Raw genomic sequence first — 23,154 nt, forward strand, 5'->3', positions numbered from 1 at the left:
AACCGAGCATTACCGAGACACTAGGTCCTCTGCTTACTCTGCTGGCCTGAAGAGCCAGCATTTAACCTTTACTTCTGTTTACTCTAAATTGAGCTGATAGACAAGTTTAAATGTGTGTGTCTTTTTCAAAAGTATTTTATGGATTACTATTCAGAAGAACTTTTAATGTCTTGGGGTGTTGATAGGGGCACTGAAACAACTACAGATAAACAGATTTTGAAATAAAAAATACTTTTTGCATTCCTAGGCCAAATACGGTTTATTTGCTATGAGCCTTCGCAGACATTTAGCATACGTGGGAACCTCTAATGCAGAAAGGATTTTCTAAAATTACTTGATTATAGAAATGTAGTTTGAAGGAATATACTTTGGGAAATAACAGGTTGTCTCTTGTAAGCTATTTTTCATGTTCTAAAACCCCTCATCCTTTTGCCCTCTTGTTGGAGTGATCTTTCTATGTAACACAAACAGCATTGAGTCTTAGGAACTCTCTGTTCCTGATCTCCTTTTACAGTGGCTGCACTTTTGTTTTGTGTCATGCAGGTGTTACAGGGATTGCTCTTTTATCTAAAGAGTGTATGAGGAGAGGTTAATAAATAGCTTTGTAGTTCAAGTGTAAGTAATTCCTTTATTTATCTACTATTTCGGATATTTTGTTAGTCTTTTTTAGAAACAGAATATAGGAAGGAAGTAAAAGGGCAGCAATGATAATCTAGTTTTTAGAGAGGGAGACTTCAGGGGAGAGTTAGATTGAGCATTGTCGGGTGGGGGCTGAACTGGGAGGTTTGCATATTTGCATGCTAGACACTCTACCAGCTGAGTTTCGTCCTGCGTTTCATTTGTATTTTTAAATGAGTTAAGATGCCCAGCATTAGGCTGGAGAGATGGCTCAGCAGGTAAGAGCACTGACCACTCTTCTAGAGGTCCTGAGTTCAATTCCCAACAACCACATGGTGGCTCACAACCATCTGGAATGGAATCTGATGCTGTCTTCTGGTGTGTCTGAAGATAGCAACAGTGTATTCATATAGATTAATAAAAGAAAAAACAGTGCTCAGCATTTTTTATCTGTTCATGTTATATGTCTTCGGAATGGCACCGTGTAAATACAGATTTTTGCAAATATGACTATGTGTATCATTCTTGTCTTTATGCTTTTTTGAGATCTATCTACCCCCTGCCCAAATATAGAGGAACTATAGAGATAGATTTTAGTAAAGATGCAGTCTTCACGGAACATGTACACTATACCTTACCTCTGGTTTCTGTCCCTGTGTGGTCTTAGTGATGTGACACAACTCCCTAGAGCTGCTGCAGCTGTGCCTGCCTGTTACTTGTTCCTATTCCTCCCCCATTCCAGATCTGTGGGCCTTATTCTTTTGATGTGATCTGAAAGACTTAAAACTGTGCCTGAAGTAGGAGTACCTATCTACAATGGGGGAGTGTTATGAGCTACAGTCTTGTGTCATTTCTTTTAAAAATATTTAGTCTTCTGATCCTTGTCTTTTCCTTTCTTGGCTCAGTCATAGTAGGACTAGCATGGGTGGTTTTTAGAGAATTGAGGTTTTATTTTCATGTTGTATTACTTAACTTTACTGTAGTGAGTAAATTTTGAATGTCACATTGTTACAGTAAAATGGGGGTCACTAAAATCAAGAACCATGTCTATTTTTATGAAAAGCACATGCATTTTGTTGTTTATTTGCTGTTCGTATGTTTTTACTAAGAGGTAAATACTTTTTCATCTTGAATACATCATCGTTAATATTTTATCATGGTCAAAACTTCAAGTGACTTTTTCTACCTAATCCTAATTTCCTATGGATTTGTCATGGTGGGTTAAATGTTGCACTTCTTCATTTTAGGTTGGATTAATAAAGCATTTTAATCAGTGAAGTGATCATTGTCATTGAAGCAGCAGCTCCAGTCAGATCAGTTGATACAGTTGAGTAATGATACCTTTAGCACTGTTACTCCTAACACGTTTTACCCATTTTTTCTGTTAGTGTTACATTAATTTATTTATATTTAAACACACTTTACAAGGACTGAGTATTAATGTTTTTAATAATTCTGGTTCCCTGTTATTAGCCATTGTCTTTTAAAACTTACCACTGGTTATCAACGCTCTCTCTCTTTTTCAGCTGGCCTCAAATTCCTAATGCTCTCTCTGTTCCACCTTCTGGGGCTGGGTTATGGATCTGTACCTGGCCCAACCTCTGCCCCCTTTATTTTTTGAAAGATCTTATTTTGTAGCTTTGGCTGTCCTGGAAACTGCTATATAGACCAGGCTAGACTCAAACGCATAGAGATCTGCCAGCTTCTGTCTCCTAAGTGCTGGGATTAAAGGTGCACACCACCACATCCAGCCTTTTCCCTCTTTTCTGTGGAGTGGAAATAGTTACCTGACTATAAAAACATTACATGACATGATTAGAAAGAGAAATTTCAAATATATTACATTTACATATTAGCTAAATTGACTGTTAATTTCAGACTTAAACATTTTCCCTATCTCCTAAATTGCCCTTAAATTGACTTAGACAGTGTTCTTTACTGGTGTCTTTTGTATAAGGTATTTAATTCCTGCATTTAGGACAAAAAGCTCATTTGACTTTGCTATTCAAGTGTATTAATCAAACTCGTGTCTTTGGGGAAGCTTGTATCAAGTTACACTTACTACTTTAGAAGCATTCACTCATTGAAAAAGACATTTTAAAGGCTGTTTTTCTTCCTCTCGAGGCAAACCATGTACATTATTTAATGAGTCATTGTTAATTCTTTGGTGTAGTAAAGAAGACCACATCTCATTTCCACAATTTAATAATGTCTTAGTATTTTTGTCTTTTTGTTTGTACATGGGTACCAAGATTCATTGGTGTTTAGAACTGATTAGTGACCTAGGTGATATTTACATATCTTATTTAAATAAATGTATGCACAGGAAATTTATTTGCCTGTATGACATAGAAATATTACCTCACTAAAATGCCTTTTGTTACCTTTTAAAACCCTTGCAGAATTTGTGTCTTATAATGTAAGTTGATTTTACTTCTTGTCTTGTCTTCCCTTGCCTCTTACTCTCCACCTGTGTGGGAATCAGTCCCAGTATGTTACAATGGCGAGGCAAGGGCTCTTCCTTAGCCCGAATCTCACGATTTAGTAGCCTTAGATCTCTCAGGACTAATGCTGTCACAGGCAGATCTCAAACCGAGGACAGGCGTGCAGTCATTTAACAGAGGTTTGTGTGTTCACGAGAGTTCAGGTTGGTAAGCTTCCTCGGTTAAAGACTGCTTCACCGAGCCACACCAATGGCCAGGTTTCCTCCTGTGATGCTCTTAGTGCATTCAAATTCCTAGGGCCTGAGAGTGGTGGAAAGTTAAGTTTAAACTCTTAGTTTGTTCATCTAGGGTAGTGGTTCTCAACTTCTCAGATGGTGCCGCCACCTCATGTTATGGTGACCCCTACCCATAAGATTATTTTGCTGCTGTTTTGTAACTATTATTTTGCTACTATTATAAATCATGATGTAATATGAAGGATATATGATATGTGGCCCTGAAGGGGGTCATGACCCACAGGTTGAGAATTGCTGATATAACACTGATAAGACCTTTTAGGAGAGAAAAAAATGAGACCCTGACTATAAGATGGAGTACAATTTATACATTTTGTGACTTGGGGTTTGGTTTGTTAATCTGAGAAGTGAATTTTTAATGAATAATGAAAAGTTAAACTTGGAATACTTGTAAATAAACTTAATGTTGAGTATAATAAAAACGTAAAGAATCAGTACTTGTATCGAAAGATGGCCTAGTCGGCCATCAATGGAAAGAGAGGCCCATTGGACTTGCAAACTTTATATGCCCCAATATAGGGGAATGCCAGGGCCAAAAGAATGGGAATGGGTGGGTAGGGAAGTGGGGGGCGCTATGGGGGACTTTTGGGATAGCATTGGAAATGTAATTGAGGAAAATATGTAATAAAAATATTAAAAATCAAAAAAAAAAGAATCAGTACTTGTTGATTATGATAAAAACAAAATTCTGATGTCAATTATTCTAACATTATAGAATATTTATTATTGTGTTTCTTAAACTATGTGGGTTGGAAGTAAGGTACTTCACATATGTTGATACTACACTACTGCAATTGTATAGATTTATAACATCATAAAAGTTTGCCCAACTCAGGGTTGCCTGCATTGTAGACTTAGTTTAAACGAGGGTCATCCTGGGCAAACTAAACAGTTGATCTTCTACATATGGTGGCCACAAAGTCTTGCTTCAAAAAAAAAAAAAAAAAATTGAGATTTTGCTCAAAGTTTGTTAAGAAGCTTAAAATAATTCACCTTTTTAGTGTTTATATATTTAAAAATATCATGGTTCTCTGCAGACTAAATTTAATGTACCATTGAAAATCCAGGTGTGAGTGCACAGCGTTTAGGCTGTTTTGTTTTGAACATGTGGGCATCACACAGGCTGGCATGTTAACAGGTGCTTTATGTAGATGTGTGTTTTGTTTTCTTCTGCAGTCTGGGCTTATGAGATGAGAGCAGGAGCTTATGTGATCTCGGAGTTAGCTGTCGATAGCAAAGGTGAATTTGTGCCTTAGAATTGCCCATTCTGAATTTCAATTATTTCATTAGAATTCATGATAGAAATGTGAACTGGCGCCTCATTAAAAATCTTGGTCCAGGATGAAAGATCATCTTTAGTGGTCTTTTGACACATAACCACTCCTCATGGGGGTAATTAGACAATTGCCACTTCTAATGAAGGTGTGTCATTTTGAATCTTTTTGGTAGCAATTTGTATTAAACAACAACTCTTCTGCTATTAGGAGGTGGTGCAGTGAGTTATTTATACAGTGTTGTTTCTTTAAACTCTCCTCTTTTTTTGTTTTTGTTTTTGAAGATAGGGTTTCTCTGTGTGACAGAGATTAAGATGTATGCCACCAGCGTGGCTCTCTCTGACTCTTTTAATGAGTAGTTTACAGAGAAAGAAATGGAAATTAGCTGGCTTGATTAGTTAATATATATAAACATGTATTTATAAATATATTATTATAAGTAATATATTACAAATAACATTAATATTTATAAATATATCTATAATCACTGTATTATTACAAGTTTCTTTCGGTTTTTCTTGCCTTGTATTATGTTCTAGTAGTTTGAAATGATCTGATTCATTGTTACGTATCAGTAGCAAACACTTCATGTCTAACTTTTAATTAAATTCATGTCACTCAGGTAAAAAGAACATATTCTCATGGTACTTACAGAGCTGGCCCGATGCGACAGATCAGCTTGGTGGGAGCAGTTGATGAAGAAGTGGGCGATTACTTCCCCGAGTTCCTTGACATGTTAGAGGCGTCACCATTTTTAAAAGTAAGAGAAGGTCTTGGCATTCTAGAGTGTGGTGGGTATTGCTTTCGGTTATAGCTGATGCCGATGGATGGCTGTTTGTTTAGAACTATCATGATATTTGTTTTGTTTTGAGACAGGGTTTCCCTGCACTCATGGTTATCCTGGAATTCACTCTGTAGACCAAGCTGGTCTCCAAATCACAGAACTCTGCCTGCCCCTGCCTCTCTCCTGAGTGCTGAGATTAAAGGTCTGCACCATCATGCCACTCAATATAATTAGAAAAAAATTTATTTAAATCAGGGGAAAGGAAGGAAACAGTGATCTTGTGTTACCGTAACTTCTCGATCTTAATTGTAATGGCCAAGTTAAATGTTACACCAGCAAATGCCCTTGCCTGTTACTGCCTCTGTGTGTCTTGTAGACTAAGCACAGGCGGATTTAACAAGTGTAGGAAGGATGCCTGTTAAACACTTTGAGCACAAAGGGGGTGGGGGTGGCCTGACACTGTGGGAAACTGGCCTAGTGACTTGTACAGTTGTATAAAACATCGAGCTCATGCCCCATCATAGTCTATAAAAGTTCTAATCAAGGTCCATTTTATATTTCTTTAAAAATGTATTCATTATTATTAGTCTATGTGGGGTAGGGCACATATGTGCATGTGGCAGTCAGCAGACAACTTGGTGGAATCCCTTTTTTCTTTCCTCCCTTTTTTCTATGGAGTCTCATCTCTCCTTCTATATTTGCATGAGTTGTGGGCATTGAGCTCAGATCTCTAGTTTTGTGTGCCCAGCTCTTACCTGCTGTGCTGCTGCACTCTTACTATGGGTTACCTGAGGTAGCCCATTGAGAGAGAAATCTCTGAACTGGGCAGGTAAGTGTTTAATAGTCAGTAATTCTGAGGTCAGTGTGAACTCTCCCTGAAATGTAGGCCCTAGTCCACAGCCAAGTGTGAGACTAGTCTAAAACTTACCACATAGGCATCTTCTGTTTTCACTATATTGTTTTTTCCTCCTTTATAGCTTTTAAACTTTGTTCCTTTTTCTTCCAGGTAGTCATATCAAGGTACATTGATTATAATCATTAAGTGGCATTTTATAGAATGGTTGCTTCAAATCTTATTTTAAGCATTCTTTCTAGAGAAATAAGTTCTTTCAAAAGGGACTGTGAGGTGATTAAACAACACCATCATTCCATCATAGTGAACTTGTGATCTTCCATTCTCCTTCACATTTAAATTTCAATTTAGTTTCTGCTTTAAGACCAGTAGCCTTTTCAAGAAACTACTGCCAGGTAGTGGCGGCACACACCTTTAATCCCACACTCAGGAGACAGAGGCAGTTGGATCTCTTGAGTTGGAGGCCATCCTAGTTTACAGAGCAAATTCTAGGACAGTCAGGGCTACAGAGAAACCAAAAACAAAAAAGAAACTTCTAAACAAATATAAGCATATATATATATGTACGTATATATATATTTTTTGATGTTGTATTTGATTATGATTTATTAAGGAAACATTTAGTTTTTTTCAACTCAAATTTGTTTTCAAGGTTGTTGTGGAGGCCACATGCTTATTTGGCAGCTTACTAGATTTCTGTTGCCTGTGTTAGAAAGAAGAGTGACTACTGATGAGCATGGGCCTCACACCTCTAGGAGGGCGGCCCACGAGAGTTCGTTCTTCTGAGCTGAACTGAAGCAGAACACACGACAATAGGGATGTGTTAATATAGGATGTATTTCAGATGCTTAACTTGTATATGAATTTGTGTGTAAGGGGGGGACAGTTTTTCTCTTCCTCCAGTCTCATTTTAGCTTTTTATTTATTAGGACATTGTAAGGATTCTTACAGGGGAGAATTAGTATTTTTTAAAAATTATCAATCTGTTTCATCTATTGGCTTTCAGGTCGAGTATTAATTTTTCCTTTTGAGATTATAATATAATAACATTATTTTTCCTATCCCTGCCCTATCCCTCCATGAAGTATTTTTAATATGCATTTGAAGATATAGTTTGAAAATAATTAATTAATGTAATTATTTATTTCTAGTGTACATTGCCATGGGGAACACTGTCTAGTCTGAAATTAGAGAGTCGGAAAGATAGTGATGATGGTCCCATCATGTGGGTACGTCCAGGAGAACAAATGATCCCCGTGGCTGATATGCCAAAGTCACCCTTCAAAAGGAAAAGGTTTGTTGTATACATCTTTATCAGTGAGGATGGACTTGGCGTGCATGTATGTGTGTGTCTATTGTAGAAGAAAACGTTTATAGCATAAGTTAAAGCATAAGTTACAGAAAGTTCCTGACATGGGCCACATGTTAGTATTCTTGGTTATAAAACAGCACAGTTTTATAACACAGACATGAGACATAAGCAAATGAAATAAATTACAACTAGGAGTTGAAAGATGTCACTCATATAGAGAAATTTTGCAATAAATTTAACAACTGTTCAAGGCCACCATATGGGAGGATGTCAAGTAATACAAAGAGCTGAAAATGTACTATGCTCTGGACTGAGAAGAACAAGGGTCCTTTCAGATGACTGTCTCAATTGGATTTGTGCTCCTGGCACTGGAGAGAATGAGTTTAAAGTCAAAAAGAGGAAGGTCAAGGCACTTAGAGTTATTGAAAATTGCCATAAGACTCAAATAATGCTGGGCAGTGGTGGCGCACACCTTTTATCCCAGCACTTGGGAGGCAGAGGCAGGTGCATCTCTGAGTTCAAGGCCAGCCTGAGCTACAGAGTAAGTTCCAGGGCATCCAAAAGTACATAGAGAAACCCTGTCTCAAATGCCGCTCCCTACCCCCCTATAAAAGACTCAGATAGGTTATTGGAAGATGATAAAACTCATAAATGTGAATATATTTACCACTTAATATATGGCATGTGGATAAAATTATATTTCTATCTTAAAGAAAATAGAGGCAGAGTGCCTGTCTCATAGAAAAAGTTAGAGATTAACAGAAACAATTAAATGCCACCATAAAACTTAGAAGCCTGAAAGAAATCTCAGCAACCCCAGACAAACCCAGCCACCCAGTGGCAGTGCTGGTGAGCAATAGGTCTCAACAGCCAAGTTCACAACAACGGTTGACTGTATTAAAATGGGATAGTTCAGGACCACAGTGACACATGATGTCTTCTAGAGTCATCTGGAACCCAACCCCTAATGTCCAGTGGCACCTGAACAAATAGCTAGGGTTATGAAAAATAATGTCCCATTTTTGAAACAAAGTAGTAAAGGTGCCCACTTATCTATGCAAACAAGGACCAAATGGGCCATGAGTTAAGACCAAGTAACTCTCCCTTTAGCTGCTATAAAACAGCAGCTACTGCACTTTAGCTCGTTGGTCCCTTTTCTATGCTTGTCAGGTGCTCTCCTGAAACATATTTCAGTAAATTCTCTTTATGATTTCATGTCCTTTACAAATCTCTTACTGTTTGTGGTTCTGGCCTTCAAGATGACAATATCAACAGAGTAACCAGTGATAAATCTGATTATTTGAATCAGGGTCTTATTACATATTCTGAATTGGCCTTGAATTTGAAATTCTCATGCCTGAATCTCCTAAGTGCTGGAATTACAGGCTTGTATTACCATGGGTATTTTATTATTCTTTTCTTTATAAAAAAAAGAAATGATCTGTGAATATGTCTTTGTGTTGATAGTGTGGTGGTTCATGCTTGTGATCCCAGAATTCAGGAAGTTTAGGCAGGTAGATATTTTTTCAAGCACAAGGAGTCAGGGCTTGTGAGTGGCTGTATACTGGAGTTCAAAATTACAAAAGACACCCTAGATCAAAAAACCAATATGATGTTTGTATATTAGACAGTGGTTAACACAGAAACTCACAGCTGGTCAGAGTGTAGTGAATTGGTGTCTGGGGAGTACTCAGCCCTGAATGTGACACTAATAACACTGCTTTACCTACAGGGCTTTACAAGAGGGAAAGAGAGAGAGGACTCCAGTGAGGTAGTGTCATCTGGAGATACAGGATTGCTACATTCATGAACTCAGAACAACTATGGACCTACAATAAGACCAGCAAAAGATCAAGCCAGTTAGCATTCTAGCACAGAGGGCCAGGAAGTCATGAGTCCTGACTCCAACTGAAGAACTGTTGGCAGCTGATAGCTTCTGAGGGAAGGAGAGGCCAGTTGTCTTTAAGGCTGTGGTCCCCGGTCAGTTTTGTCCCAGAGAATGTCTTCATGCCCATAGTCCTGTTGGGTTTTTAAAGATAAAGACAAAGCTGGAAAGAGGTGTGGGTGTGGGGGAGACATCTGGAAGGAGTTTAGGGAGGAGTAGGAAGTGAATATGATCAAAATACATTGATGTGACATTCTCAAAGAATCATTAAGAATATATTTTTAAAACTTAAGTGTATTGTGGAGAAGAGGTTAGAAAAATGTACTAAGTTAACTTTTTGACCAGAATTGGTGGTATAAGGGGAGGTAGTGGCTTTTCTGTAGATATCGAAAATGATTTGAATGGTTACATGGATTATTTTAAGCAGCAGAACAGGGTCTGGAGAGATGGCTAAATAGTTAGAGCACTTTTATTCTTAGAAGATTCGGGTTCCATTACCAGCACCTACATGATGCTCAGAGCCATCCAGTGCTAGGGGAACCTATACCCTCCTCTGACCTCTGACGGCACCAGGTATACACATGATGTACTGCATATATGCAGGCAAAACATTCATGCACATGAAATGAATAAACTGAAATGAAACCCAAAACAAAACAGGACAAGCTGTCCTCCAGTAAATATATGGTAGGGTCCTTGCCTGGCAGGAACTCTGTTGGGCTTGTTACATAGTATCCACTGTTTAGTAAACAATGCAGTCAATAAGTAAATTTCTAAATTGGTAACTGTTGTAAAATTATGTTTTTCAGAGCTTATTCTTTTTTCATTTTTGAAAGATTACTTGAAATTTTTAAAATTATGTGTTTATATTTGAGTATGTGTCTGTGTGTGGGTATGTATAGGTGCCTGTGGAGGAGAGAGGTGTCCCATGCCCCTGGAGCTGGAGTTACAGTGTTTCTGAGCCACCTAGCATGTGCTCTGGAAGCTGACCTCTGCTCCTCTGCCAGAGTAGTCAGCCCTACCTTTCAACTGCACAACCATCTCTCCAGCCCTGAACCTGACAGTCCTGGCTGTCCTGGAACTCAGTGTGTAGACCAGGGTGGCCTCAAATTCAGAGATCTGCCTGCCTCAGCCTCCCTTCGGCTGGGATTAAAGGTGTGTGCCACCACCCCCTGCCTGTTTCAGGATCTGAAGCAAGTTTAATCAGAGAGTCTGTTGCCAGAATAATGCAGACAGAAACTTTTCGATGTAATTTAAAAGGGTTCCTCAGTCCCTAGCAGAGTCCTCTGCACTTCCTGACTTACTGCCCAGAGTATATGGTGCTTCCGTAGTCTGTTGCTGTCTAACTAATAACAGATACAGTGCTACATACATGTTGAAGGATTTGAATGTGATATTAGCTAGAAGTCCACTAGCCTTCTATATAAAGTGGTAGCCCGATCTAACTTACTGACATAAGAATATTAATCACAAAGAGCAAAAAAGTATATTACAGTGTGGTAAGCCTGATGCAGGTTGCAGAGCAGCAGACAGTGGAGTGGGGAGTTGGAGCTGAGAATGACTCGGGAGGGTAACTGGGCAGAGGGACTAACTGCTGGGCAATCTGGAATAGCAGCCACAGACTACCCTACCGAGGAGAAAAATGATATCTTCTGGGCAGCTGTGGTTTCCCCATTTTCCCATTCTATAGCCTAACAGGAGAGATCTCTTAAGAGTGCGAGGATAGTGGCTGACAGGCTGTGTGCTTTTGAACTCTAGCGGAGGAGTGGCCCAGAGGCAGTGGAAGATTGCTGTCTTGCAGAGCAGAGCTGTAAGCTTGCTTTATACCTCAGTACACTGTGGAGTCACTGCCTAGGTTTCTGTTGTTAACCTCTTTTTTTTTATCCTTTATACCTCAGTACACTGTGGAGTCACTGCCTAGGTTTCTGTTGTTAACCTCTTTTTTTTTATCCTTTCTCATTAATTTGTTTATTATTTTTTTTATCTTTGAAATTCTCCTAAGGGTAGCAAGCAGCCTCATCTGTCACTGTAATCTCCTTTAGTAGTCTCAATACTCAGGTAGCACCTGGCCTAAAGGGTGTATCATGCCGCATGATCTCATCTGTTTGTTCTAGTATGCAGTATATTCAATAAGTGCACAGTCCTATGCGAAGTAGCTCCAAACTCCAGGGCCGCCTGCCACATGTGTGAAAGGTATTTCCCAAACTAGGGAATTGATATGGATACTTTGTTTGCCTTTATTCATTTTAAAAATTAAACATCTCATTTTGTCTGATATCATGTGATTATGAAATATCTGATAAGGAAACAAGCCACAGCATGTAAATATAAATCTCTTTCTAAAAACAGAACTACCAATGAAATAAAAAACCTTCAGTATCTACCTCGAACCAGTGAGCCTCGGGAGATGCTGTTTGAAGACAGGACGAGAGCCCATGCGGATCACATAGGACAAGGCTTTGAACGACAGACCACGGCGGCTGTTGGGGTGCTCAAGGCTGTGCACTGTGGACAGCGGTACATATGACTACTGACTGTTTTGAGATAATTTTATGTGCATGGTATTTTACCTGAATACCTCCTGTGTGTAGTGCCTGCTGAGGCCACAAGAAGGGATCTGGTGCTCTGAAACTGGAATGACAGACAGTTGTGAGCACATGGGTGCTGGAGATGACCCTGGCTCCTCTGGAAGACGAGCCGTTGCTGAGCTGTTGCTGCCGTCCTCACTAGTGCTTTTTTGGGTTGGTGACGGTTGTACTGGGGCATGAACCAGGGTCTTGTGCACATTAACCACTGTTATTTTATTTTATCACTATTTTTCTTTTTAAATTAAATTTCATTATTTTTGAGACAGGATATTACTATGTAGCTGGCTTACTATGTATGACTGGCCTGGAACTCACTATGTAGATCAGGCTAGCCTCAAGCTCACAGAGATTCATTTGTCTCTGCCTCCCAAGTGCTGGAATAGGAAGTCCCATTTACAATCAGCCAGGCTGGGCAGTGGTGCATTGGCAAAGGGAAAACTGGATTTACGTGGTGTTTACTATATGCCCATTTACAAATGTTGTCTCAGTTTACTTTTTTTCTTTTTCTTTTTCTTACTTATGTATTGTTTTTACTTATATACAGGAACACATTATGCAGGGCCATCAGTTTAGTTAGTTAGTGGTAAGTTTAAGACTCATTCCTCTTGTCCTTGCTTCTTCCTGTCTCTGACTGCCACAGTATTAGGGTTACAGTTGCGGGGAGTTTATGCCTGGCTTATTGCATGGGTGCTGGGATCCAAATTCAGGTCCGCAGCAGCAAATGCTATTACCCATTGCACCAACTCCATAACTTCCAGAAACTAGTTTAATTCTTAAAGTACTGTAAAAAATGTGTAGTTTTTAAGATTTTGCAAAAAGTGTAATATGTAACTTTCCATATAAGGAAATAATCTTTTTAAGGACTTCTAGTGCAGCATGCTCTTCATTAAAGAAAAATTGTAGTACTGCCTTATAGAGTAGAGTCTAGTGCTGTTCTCACCATTTTTGTTTGACTGGGAACTGCCTCTCAGCGTCAGCCTGGAGGCTTGGAGCTAGCCAGCCACGGTAAGCCCCGCTGCAGTGTTCTAGTGTGTTAATATTAAAGACGGGAGGCAAGTGGTTTTGTTAGTCCTGTAAGAGCCACGGTAGTTGCTACCAGTGATCCTCCAAGGAATAGGAGCCTGTTTGGACCATGCAGGTCCATGCAGCACTCTTGCCTTGTCTGTTACAAGGCTGTGTGTCTTCACTGTGTTTGCATCTGTCCTGGTACTAAGGGAAGCTGCTGTCGCTTGTTTTGTGTTCTGCTGTGTTTTTCTTTATATTAAGGATCAAAGTGTCATTCTTTCTTTCCTTTCCTCCCTCCCTTCTTTCTCTCTTGTTTTTCTTTTTAAAAATTTATTCATTTGATGTATGAGTACACTGTGGCTGTCTTCAGACACATCAGAAGAGGGCCCTGGATTCCATGACAGATGGTTGTGAGTCACCATGTGGTTGCTGGGAATTGAACTCGGGACCTCTGGAAGAGCAGTCAGTGCTCTTTTTTCGAGACAGGGTTTCTCTGTGTAGCCCTGGCTGTCCTGGAACTCACTCTGTAGACCAGGCTGGCCTCGAACTCAGAAATCCGCCTGCCTCTGCCTCCCGAGTGCTGGGATTAAAGGCGTGCGCCACCACGCCCGGCTTCAGTCAGTGCTCTTAACCACTGAGCCATCTCACCAGTCTCTGTTTTTTTTTGTTTGTTTGTTTGTGGGTTTTTTTGTTGTTGTTTGTGGTTTTTTTTTTGTTTGTTTCTGTTTTTTGAGGCTGGGTTTCTCTGCATAGTTTTGGCTGTCCTGACTTGCTCTGTAGACCAGGCTGCCCTTGAACTCACAGACATCAGCCTGCCTCTGCCTCCCACATACATGGCTATATTAAATTGTTCTTAGAGCTATGTTTAGTATCAGTTTAAGATTTCAATGCATTTATGAGGCCAGAAGAGGGTGTTGGATCCTTGGGAACTGGCATTACAGACAATTGTGAATTGATTTCTATGGGTGCTGGGGACAAATCCAGATCCTCTGGAAATACAGTAAGTGCTCCTAACTACTGGACTGTCTCTCTGACCCCTAATCTAGTTAGGGAGACTAGGCTGGCCTTGTCTACACAGAGATCTGCCTGTCTTTGTCTTCCAAATGGTGGGATTAAAGGCATGTGCCTGGCCCTTAAGCCATCACTGGAAAGAGAGGCCCATTGGACTTGCAAACTTTATATGCCCCAATATAGGGGAATGCCAGGGCCAAAAGAATGGGAATGGGTGGGTAGGGAAGTGGGGGGCGCTATGGGGGACTTTTGGGATAGCATTGGAAATGTAATTGAGTAAAATATGTAATAAAAATATTAAAAATTAAAAAAAAAAACAATTTCTTTCCCCTTTCCCCTTTTCCCTCTCCCCTCCCCTCCCCTTTTCTTTTTTTTTTTTTTTTTTTTTTTGAGGTAGCATCACATCATGTTGCCTAGGCTAAACTTTTCTGCCTGTGCCAACTTGTTTTCTCAGGTTTCTTGATTGCTGAGATGACAGTATTCTGCTGTGTCTAGTTTAGCATTGATTTAGACGTCAAAGAACTCTTCTATAGATAGGACAGGGTTTGTGAATCATTAATTGTACTACATAACTATATAAGCATTATTAAGACAGGACTTACATAGATTCTTATATTTGCGGTTTGCTTGGTGGCACACGATTTAATCCCAGCACTTGGGAGGCAGAGGCAGGTGGATATCTGAGTTCGAGGCCAGCCTGGTCTACAGAGTGAGTTCCAGGACAGCCAGGGCTACACAGAGAAACCCTGTCTCAAAAAAACCAAAAACCAAACAAAAAAAAAAACCCTTGGTATTCCTTTGTAAAAAGTGTTTATGTGTGTGAGCATGAGCATTTAAGTGTGGATATGTGCAGAGGATAGCTTCCATGTTAGTCTTTGCCCTCACCTGTGGGACAGTGCTACTTGCTGTTGAGCTGCTGGGCGTGCCAGGACAGCTGCCTGTAAGCTACCTGGGATTCTCTTGTTTCCATCTCTCAGCTTGCCATGTGAGCTCTGGGATGCTTGTCACGTGCTTTACCTACTGTGCCATCTCCTCAGCTCTTGATTCAGTGGTATAATTTGCATACAATGAAACATGTCCCAATTTTCAGTCTCTTGAGTGTTTTGACTGACTTATTTACCAGTACCACAGGGAAGATGAACAAGTCAGTATTCTTGGCAGCTAATCACCTCAAATACCCATGAATCTACTCCTTTCTGTGTCTCCAGGTTGGTCTGTTAGTTACTTCTACCGTTACTGTGATAAACATTTCTGAGAAACAATGCAAAGAAGGATGGGTTGATTTGGCTTCCACGGTTTTAGAGGGTTGGTTAGTTAGTCCATGGTCATGCGCTCCCATGCACTTGGAGAGGACATCGTGGTGGCAGGGTTCTTAAGCACTTTGTGCTTTCCTTTCAGTCCTTTGATTTTCTTCTGGTTTTATTGTCTTTGAAAAGTCTGCATTCCAGTGACTGTTGTCTGTCATTTTCTGTATATAATGTCACCCATGATCATCCTCTGTCACTGAACCTTAGCAATCTGACTCTTGTGGCATCAGTTTTGTTTTGGGGATTGTATTTTAATGACAGCATCTCTCCTCCCCTTTCCTCCCTGCAGACCCTTCCGTTTATGCCTCACTTCTCGCTCTCATCAGTCTTTGTTGCATGCATATGTGTATTTGTATGTATAGACATATTCTCCAGTATGACCTGTGGAGTCCATCTAATGTTACTTGTGTATGTTACCAGGACTGACCATTGGGCACTTGACAACCAGTTAGTGTGCCTTTCCCTGGGAAGCATAAGTCTTCTACTCCCCTCTTTCCTTAGTCGCCTGTAATTCTTTGTATAGGGTTGAGGCCCCATGACTTTACCTGATGGAGTTTGGCATGTTTGTTGGCATCTTTGGGTGGTTGTGTTGGTGGGACTTTCCTGTGGAGCTTTTGATATTACTAGGAGACACAGTCTCACAGCAGAGCCTCTGGTCATCTGGCTCTTACAGTCTTTCTTTCCGTAGGTATGGGAGTGTTAACTGACACTAGGCTCTACAACTCTGGATTATGGTTTTCGCTAGTTGTCTATGTCAGGCTAGATACACCCTGCTATGAATTTCTTTATATATTACATTGCTTGGAATTTTACTTCAAAACTTTATTTTGAGCATCTGAAAATGTATCTGTATATTTCTGACTGAACAATTTGGAAAATTTTCACAATTTATATAAAAATTTAATGTCTCCAGTGAAGAAAATGAATATTTTAATGAACATTTCTTAATTTACTACTAAGTCTCATTAATATGCACAGTTAATATGTACTAGTAATTGCAGCAATGAAATAAAATAAAGCAAGAGTCACTTAGGAGTTGTATGCATCCCATCTAATACTACTAGACCCAACCCTACCTAGTGCCCAAGATTCTTTAAGATTGGGCGTGTCCAAGTAGACAGTTAATATTTTCTATGAACAAGAAAGTATTGCCCCCCCCCTTCCCTCTTGTTACTCTAGCTCAGGTGATAGGCATGAATCACCTCTGCCCTTGCTTCTGATTATAAAAGTTAATGCTATTTTAAATGTACATATTTATGAATTACAGTGTAATCTTTCAACAATAGGTATGCACTGTAACAGTCAGAACTGGGCAGCTGCTTTATCTAGCACTTCCCACAGCTACCATAGCATGCACCATTTTTGTGGTGGGAATCAAGGTCTCCTTCCTGTTTTGCAATATACAATTAAGTGTTAACCATAGTCACCGTCCTGTAGCCTCCTGAACTTTTCCCGTTACACCTTTACTTACCCTCTCCATACTCCATACTTTACTTCCTCCTGCTAATCTTTGATAATCACATTTTGTGTTTTGCCAAGATCAGCTCTTTCAGTGCACATATAGAACTGAGAACATGAGGTCCATGTGTTTCTATGCTTGCTTCAACTTCTTTTATGCAGCATTTGATTTGCAATTTTAATACTCAATTTAAAGGATAATTGAACTATATTTTAAAATGAGATATTTAGTTTTTGTGGTTTGTATAACTTACAAAGCATTACAATTCTAATTGTAAATCTATTCTAATTTTTCTAGATCTTGTGACAGCAATACTAAAGAGTAAGGAAAGTTGTTAGTCTGTTTAGGTTGAAACTCATGGTGTAAACTCTTTTTTTTTTTTTTTTTTTTTTAAGATTTATTTATTTATCATATATAAGTACACTATAGCTGTCTTCAGACACACCAGAAGAAGGCATCAGATCTCATTACGGATGGTTGTGAGCCACCATGTGGTTTCTGGGATTTGAACTCAGGACCTTTGGAAGAGCAGTCAGTGCTCTTAAGCACTGAGCCATCTCTCCAGTCCTGTAAACTCTTGATTTAAATGTATAAATAAATTTCTTTATTTGTAGGGAGATTTTAGCATTGATCATAAGCTAGTTTTACTTGAATTTATTAAGGACCTAACAGAATAAATCATGAACTGAAGATTTCATTATTATCACTCTCCTCTACAGGCCTGATCAACCCCGAGTAACCAAAGATGTAATTTGTTTTCATGCAGAAGATTTCTTAGAAGTAGTTCAACGAATGCAATTAGACTTACATGAACCTCCACTGTCCCAGGTAAAACTTAAATAATTATCATTTTTCACTTAGATTTTGATGTGCAAAGATTTACCTGTATTCTTCTTGTTGTTGTTTTTTCTTTTTTTTTTAGTGTGTGCAGTGGGTTGATGATGCAAAACTTAACCAGCTGAGGAGAGAAGGCATTCGCTATGCCAGGATTCAGCTGTATGATAATGACATTTATTTTATTCCAAGGAATGTTGTCCATCAGTTCAAGACAGTTTCAGCTGTATGCAGTTTGGCATGGCACGTTCGACTGAAATTCTATCACGCAGAGGAGGACACTTGTCACAGTACGGTTACTCATGAAAAGGGCATAGCATCAGGTCCCACATCATCAGTTCTCGGAGCTCACACTGAGAACCAAGCCTCCTCAGACTCTGTGTTGTCAGACAAACTTCATTCTAAGTATGAATCACAACAAATTAAACAGGAACCTGTTGCAGCTCTGAGAATCAAGGAAGAACCTGTGACGGTTCCCATACCTGAAAAGATTGGAACACCAAATAACACGGAAGGCAAGGACAGTAAGGCGAGGCTGGATCACGCTCAGTTTCCAGATTTTCACATTGACATGGACTCTACATTTGAGAGCACCAACAGAGACTTAAAGGAAGACTCGTGTCCTGGAAGTGTCAGTAATACAGTCGATACACAGCAACATAGTTCTGTACGTTCAAGTCAAGACAAAAGTGTGGATGACAATTTGTGCTGAATTTGTTCATTACGTATAGCCTTTCTTTAAAACATAATTTGTAATGGTTCATGAAATCTGAAAGCAAGCCTAGGAATTGCTCTCAAGTCTGTTACAAAATATAGTTTATGTAGCTTTGTAACATTCCTCAGTGCCTGTCCATAACTGTGAAGTATCAAGCACTTAGGGCCAGATGCACTGTAAACATTGCAGGCTTAAATACACAGGAGTCTTTAGAAAAGTCATTTGAGTTGGAGTTGTAGGCTTTAGAATAGAGCTGACAAAATCATATAAATATATTTTTTTGTAATATGAGCCAGAATTTTTTTGACAATATAAGGTTTTTCCATAGAGCTTATTTATACCAACTTTTTTTCATTTTAAATGTGTCAGCACTGTAGTGTAAATAGCTTTACAAAACCTTTTTAGTGTGATTTATATTGAAATGTGAGCCACTTAATAAAGGTTCATAATAATAAATGCTTTCTGTTGAGCTTGCAAAAACATACTGATAATTCAGTTTAATTGTTTGATATTTTATGTTTCTATTAATATATACATGAGGGGAAGTGATGGAGGGAAAATGTGTGTTCAAATCTAGTAAATATTTAAAATTTCCATACTGTACAAGCATTCAGAAAGCCACGATTCTGTTATTAAAGCATATACATATGGATTGTGTGTGTATGTGTGTGTGTGTACGTACACGTACGTACGTAAATGTGTGCTTGGGAATGTATATATGTGCATTGTTTTGCACAATTTCTTAAATTGATGAATATATAAAAATTCTTAGTGCTACTTCCTGGATTCTATTCTAAAATATTTCTGTTCAGCAGTAAGAAAATAATTAATAGAGCTTTAGAAGCTGGGAGTACCTATGTTGATGGTTTTTATCCTTCTAATTAATGAAGTTAATGTGGCTGGAGTCTTTAGCCCTAGTGTAATTTTTTTGTGCAAATAATAAGTTTAGACAATTTTTTAATAAGCACATATGTTTAGTAATAGTTGACTTAAAAATTGACATACAGAAAGTTTAATTAGGAGTAATTAAAAGTCTTTTATATTTTTCCATATCACCAAATGAACTTTTAAACTAAGGGCAGTGACAGTGACCCAGCCATCATTCACAGATGTAACTAGCAAACACTGTCAGATCATCTTCCTCAGGATCCTTCGCCAGCCTGCAGGGCAAACATAAGGTGTACTTCCTCTAAAGATGCTCTAGGGAGTTCATTGTGTAGGAGACAGGATGGCCAGTGCCTGCAAGGTGAGTAGACATCTGCACCCATGGACATGGTTCCAGTCTGCTTCCACTCTGTATGGATGTGTGTGGGTGGAAGGAGCCCTAGTGATTGCAGACGGCGTGGTGTGTTTCAGTCTGGGTCCCTGCCTTGATTGATGACTTTGAGTTGGCTATCCTTGTGCTGCGTTGCCTTCTGTTCCCATTTCAGTGGGTTCCACTTTCACCTCATTTTTGGTAAGCCATCAAAGCTCATGCTTCTAGTTGGGGAGAAACCACTTAGAGAAATGTGTTTCACTGGAACTGATGAAAATCAGCACCAGCAGCAGTGTCTTGTCTCCTTACTTGAGGTGGGCAAATAAAGTAGAGAATGCTGGTGGCTTATAGGAGGATCTCAGGATGTTTGCAGGTGGGGGAGGTTCATGGAGTAGAGAAATTAGAAATCGTGGCAGTGTAAATAGGGTTTGGTTTTCTATGTAACTAGCTGTCTTTCACTGCACTCATTTAATCTATTCTAAGCTAAATTTAGGGTTCTTCATCTTTCTTAAGGTGGGATAGCAAAAATTCTTAACATATGAGTATTAAGAAATAGGAAGGGATATTGTTAAAATTTAGTTTTTAAATTGACGGTGATATATTTATCACAGTATGTTTTATTTCCAGTTGCATATATGTAGGCCCACTGAGATCATACTGTAAGAAAACACTGTTAGGGTATTTCCAAAATATATGAGCCTTAAGTTTTAGCTTAAAGGAAGGTACACCTGAGATAGCATAGCCATTGTTTTTAGGTCTAGTTTCTTATGTAAGCCTTAGTTAACATAGTTATCCATACAGATTAATTGCTCTGTGAAGGTGAAGTATGTGTAAACCAGCAGGCTCAAGATTTCAAGATAAAGCCTTACAGACTTGAATCATGCTTATGGCCCAGGCTTACGGGTTAGTTTATAAAATCCTCTTCAGATGCCATCTGAGAAGTTGTTAACTACCTTTGTTACAGACAGATTCCTATTTTAATATTGCATAATAATGGTTTTCTAGTTAGTATACTCCCATTCTCCATGTGAATAAAAGATTTTTATTTCCAGTATCTTGGACCAGAACATAAAGCAGTCAAGGTATAGTTTTAATAAGGTCATATGCTATATAGAGTGAATATTATATAAGTTATTAAGTGATATACTACAGACCTTTACATAAAAACGTAGGTACATCAGTGGTATTTCATATATATACTTTTTTTTTCCCCCTTTTCTAATTTTATTTATATTTTCTTAGATGTCTAAGTAGTATATATCCCATGCTCAGGTTAGCTATCAAAAGAATGAAACATTTTTGATATTTAGTTGCAAATTTACGTAAAGCCATATATTATCTTCCTTATGACGAAACTATTGACCTTAATGATCAGGTTGGTTTAGCACAACACTGTGTATTGTATTTATGTGTGTATTTCTGAATAAGTTGGTTTGAAATATGTTTCCAAAATAGGAGGGGTAGGAAATTGAGGATGGGAAAGACTTTCTTAGGTTTAAATGTTTAAGGAATGTAATTAATGTATTCAAAGTAGGATTTTTTTTTTTTTCAAAATTCAGTTCTATGTAAGGTTTTTTGTTTGTTTTTTCTTTTTTTTGTAAATAATAAATTAGCATTGTTTGGTAACTTTGCTTTTTTGAGGGTGTTGGAAGGGACAATTTATTTATATGTAAAGTGATTATTTCCATTTAGTCAAGGTACAGATTTGGTTTTGGCATTTGAGAGGCTATTTTCCTTGTCTTCCACCTTTCAATAAATACTAAGATTGATATCCACAATCTTTTTACCTTTGTTTTGTAATTATTTTCTTGGATTTGACATTATATTTTAGTCTCAGACTTCCTATTTCTGTCTGTATCTACTGTCTTTTGAAATAGCAAGGACCGAGGTTGGGGTGGGAATCTAGTCTTATATTTCAGGTTATCTATCTTTCTAGCTTGTCATGGACTTCACACCCAATTAATGAATATGAACGAGCTGAGAGAAATACATGGGCATGTAGGATTTATGTCAACAGAAATTATAAGCAAAATGTGTTTCTTTTTAAAATATTATAACTTTATGTGTATGGGCTTTTGCCTGCATGTGTATCTGTGCATCTCTTGTGTCCAATGCCCAGAGAGGTCAGAAAGGGCTTTGGTTTCCCTAGGACAGTGGTTCTCAACCTTAATGCCGTGGTCCTCTCTTACATTCCTTATGTTATGGTGACCCCACATATAAAACTGTTTTTGTTGCTATTTCATACCTATAATTTTGCTACTGTTAGGAATCAGTTTTCTGATGTCTGAGGTGAGTCCTGTGAAAGGATCATTCCGGTCCTTCAGGAGGTTGTGTGCTGCTATGAAGGTGCAGAGAATTGAACCTGTGACCTCTGGAAGAGCAACCATTGCTCCTAACCACCAAGCCATTTCTCTGGCCCACCTGTGTTTTTCTTCACTGTGATCTTAACTATTATTGTGAAAATGCAAGAACTGGGATCCCAAAATTAATTTGGACAGTCTTGTCTTGTTCCTGACTTCACAGAATTTTCTTGTTAAGATTGTATGTAACTGAGCCACACTATTATGTTAAACACCTCTTTTCTTGAGTGGAGCTTTTTATCCCCATTGTCTCAGGTAAAGTTCTTAGACCCCCGAGCGGACATTTCCTCATCTTTCCTCACTTCACTGTCCCTTGTTTTTTAATTCTCACTCTTAATCTCCCACAGAAATGGTGGTGTCAGACCCACTCACATACTTCCTGGGTGTTGGGCTAATCCCTCAGCACTCATCGATTTTTCCTTAAAGCTCTATATCTCTTCTTTGTGGTGGAGGCGGTGGGCTTTCAGTGTTTCACCATGGTCTCTGCTCTTGTCAGTGAGCTCCATTCCTCAGGTAGTCTCGGACTGCAGGACTTTAAGCTGACCTGGTTTCTTAGCTTCATTTTGCTTATCATATGGTCAGACCTAGTTTGTTCTTCCTTCTTACCTCAAGCAGTAGCTGTTCCCTTTCTCCCTTTCTGTTATCATCGGCATCTCCATCTTCATTGTCATCTCTGTAGACGCCAGTTGTTCTCTGTCCTAGTGAGACAACTGCTGGGATGTCTTTAGTTCCTGCAGTGTTATATGACAGAGTAGATGGACATTCCACATGCACTCTTTCAACAGCCTACGGTGTTCTAGGGTCCATCTCCCACCCCACCCCCACCCCGTCCTCTGCCTTCACTTCACAATCCCAGCGATCTTGCTTTGCTCCAGATGACTCTTAGATAGGATTTTACTCTCTTTAGAAACATTCCATGGTGGTTCTTTTTCCAAAGGTCTCTCATATTTACTCTCATAATGAAGAAGCTTTATGATACAGTTCTTTCTACCCAGCCTGATAATGCAGTATTTCCCATCTAATGTGGTCAGTTCTTGGCTTCACCAAATGATAGATAAGTACACACGCATCTCAAGGTGCCTCTGGAGGAATTGGTTCTGCATACCCAGATCTTCAGGTCTTATGTAAGTATTCTATGTAATTATTTGTCTGTA

At 38.9% G+C, this 23,154-nt stretch overlaps 1 protein-coding gene across 3 annotated transcripts in view; it reads left to right on the forward strand.

Moving 5' to 3' along the window:
* The window catches only part of Rsbn1l (round spermatid basic protein 1 like), a 61,142-nt gene extending 39,652 nt beyond the window's left edge, over positions 1 to 21,490 (forward strand). The window contains exons 3-7 of one of the 3 annotated variants that reach the window (XM_085836465.1): positions 5,255 to 5,392; positions 7,421 to 7,563; positions 11,816 to 11,983; positions 17,556 to 17,664; positions 17,759 to 21,490. In XM_085836465.1, the coding sequence (XP_085692591.1) occupies positions 5,255 to 5,392; positions 7,421 to 7,563; positions 11,816 to 11,983; positions 17,556 to 17,664; positions 17,759 to 18,382 (1,182 nt within the window). In that variant the 3' untranslated portion in view covers positions 18,383 to 21,490. The remainder of the gene's footprint in view (positions 1 to 5,254; positions 5,393 to 7,420; positions 7,564 to 11,815; positions 11,984 to 17,555; positions 17,665 to 17,758) is intronic. The other 2 variants (XM_085836466.1, XM_021163592.3) reach the window with 2 other exon arrangements.
* The last annotated feature ends 1,664 nt before the right edge of the window (positions 21,491 to 23,154 follow it).

The sequence above is a fragment of the Mus caroli genome, unplaced genomic scaffold (assembly GCF_978045245.1).
Source record: "Mus caroli unplaced genomic scaffold, Mus_caroli_1 scaffold_4, whole genome shotgun sequence".
Lineage (NCBI taxonomy): Eukaryota > Metazoa > Chordata > Mammalia > Rodentia > Muridae > Mus > Mus caroli.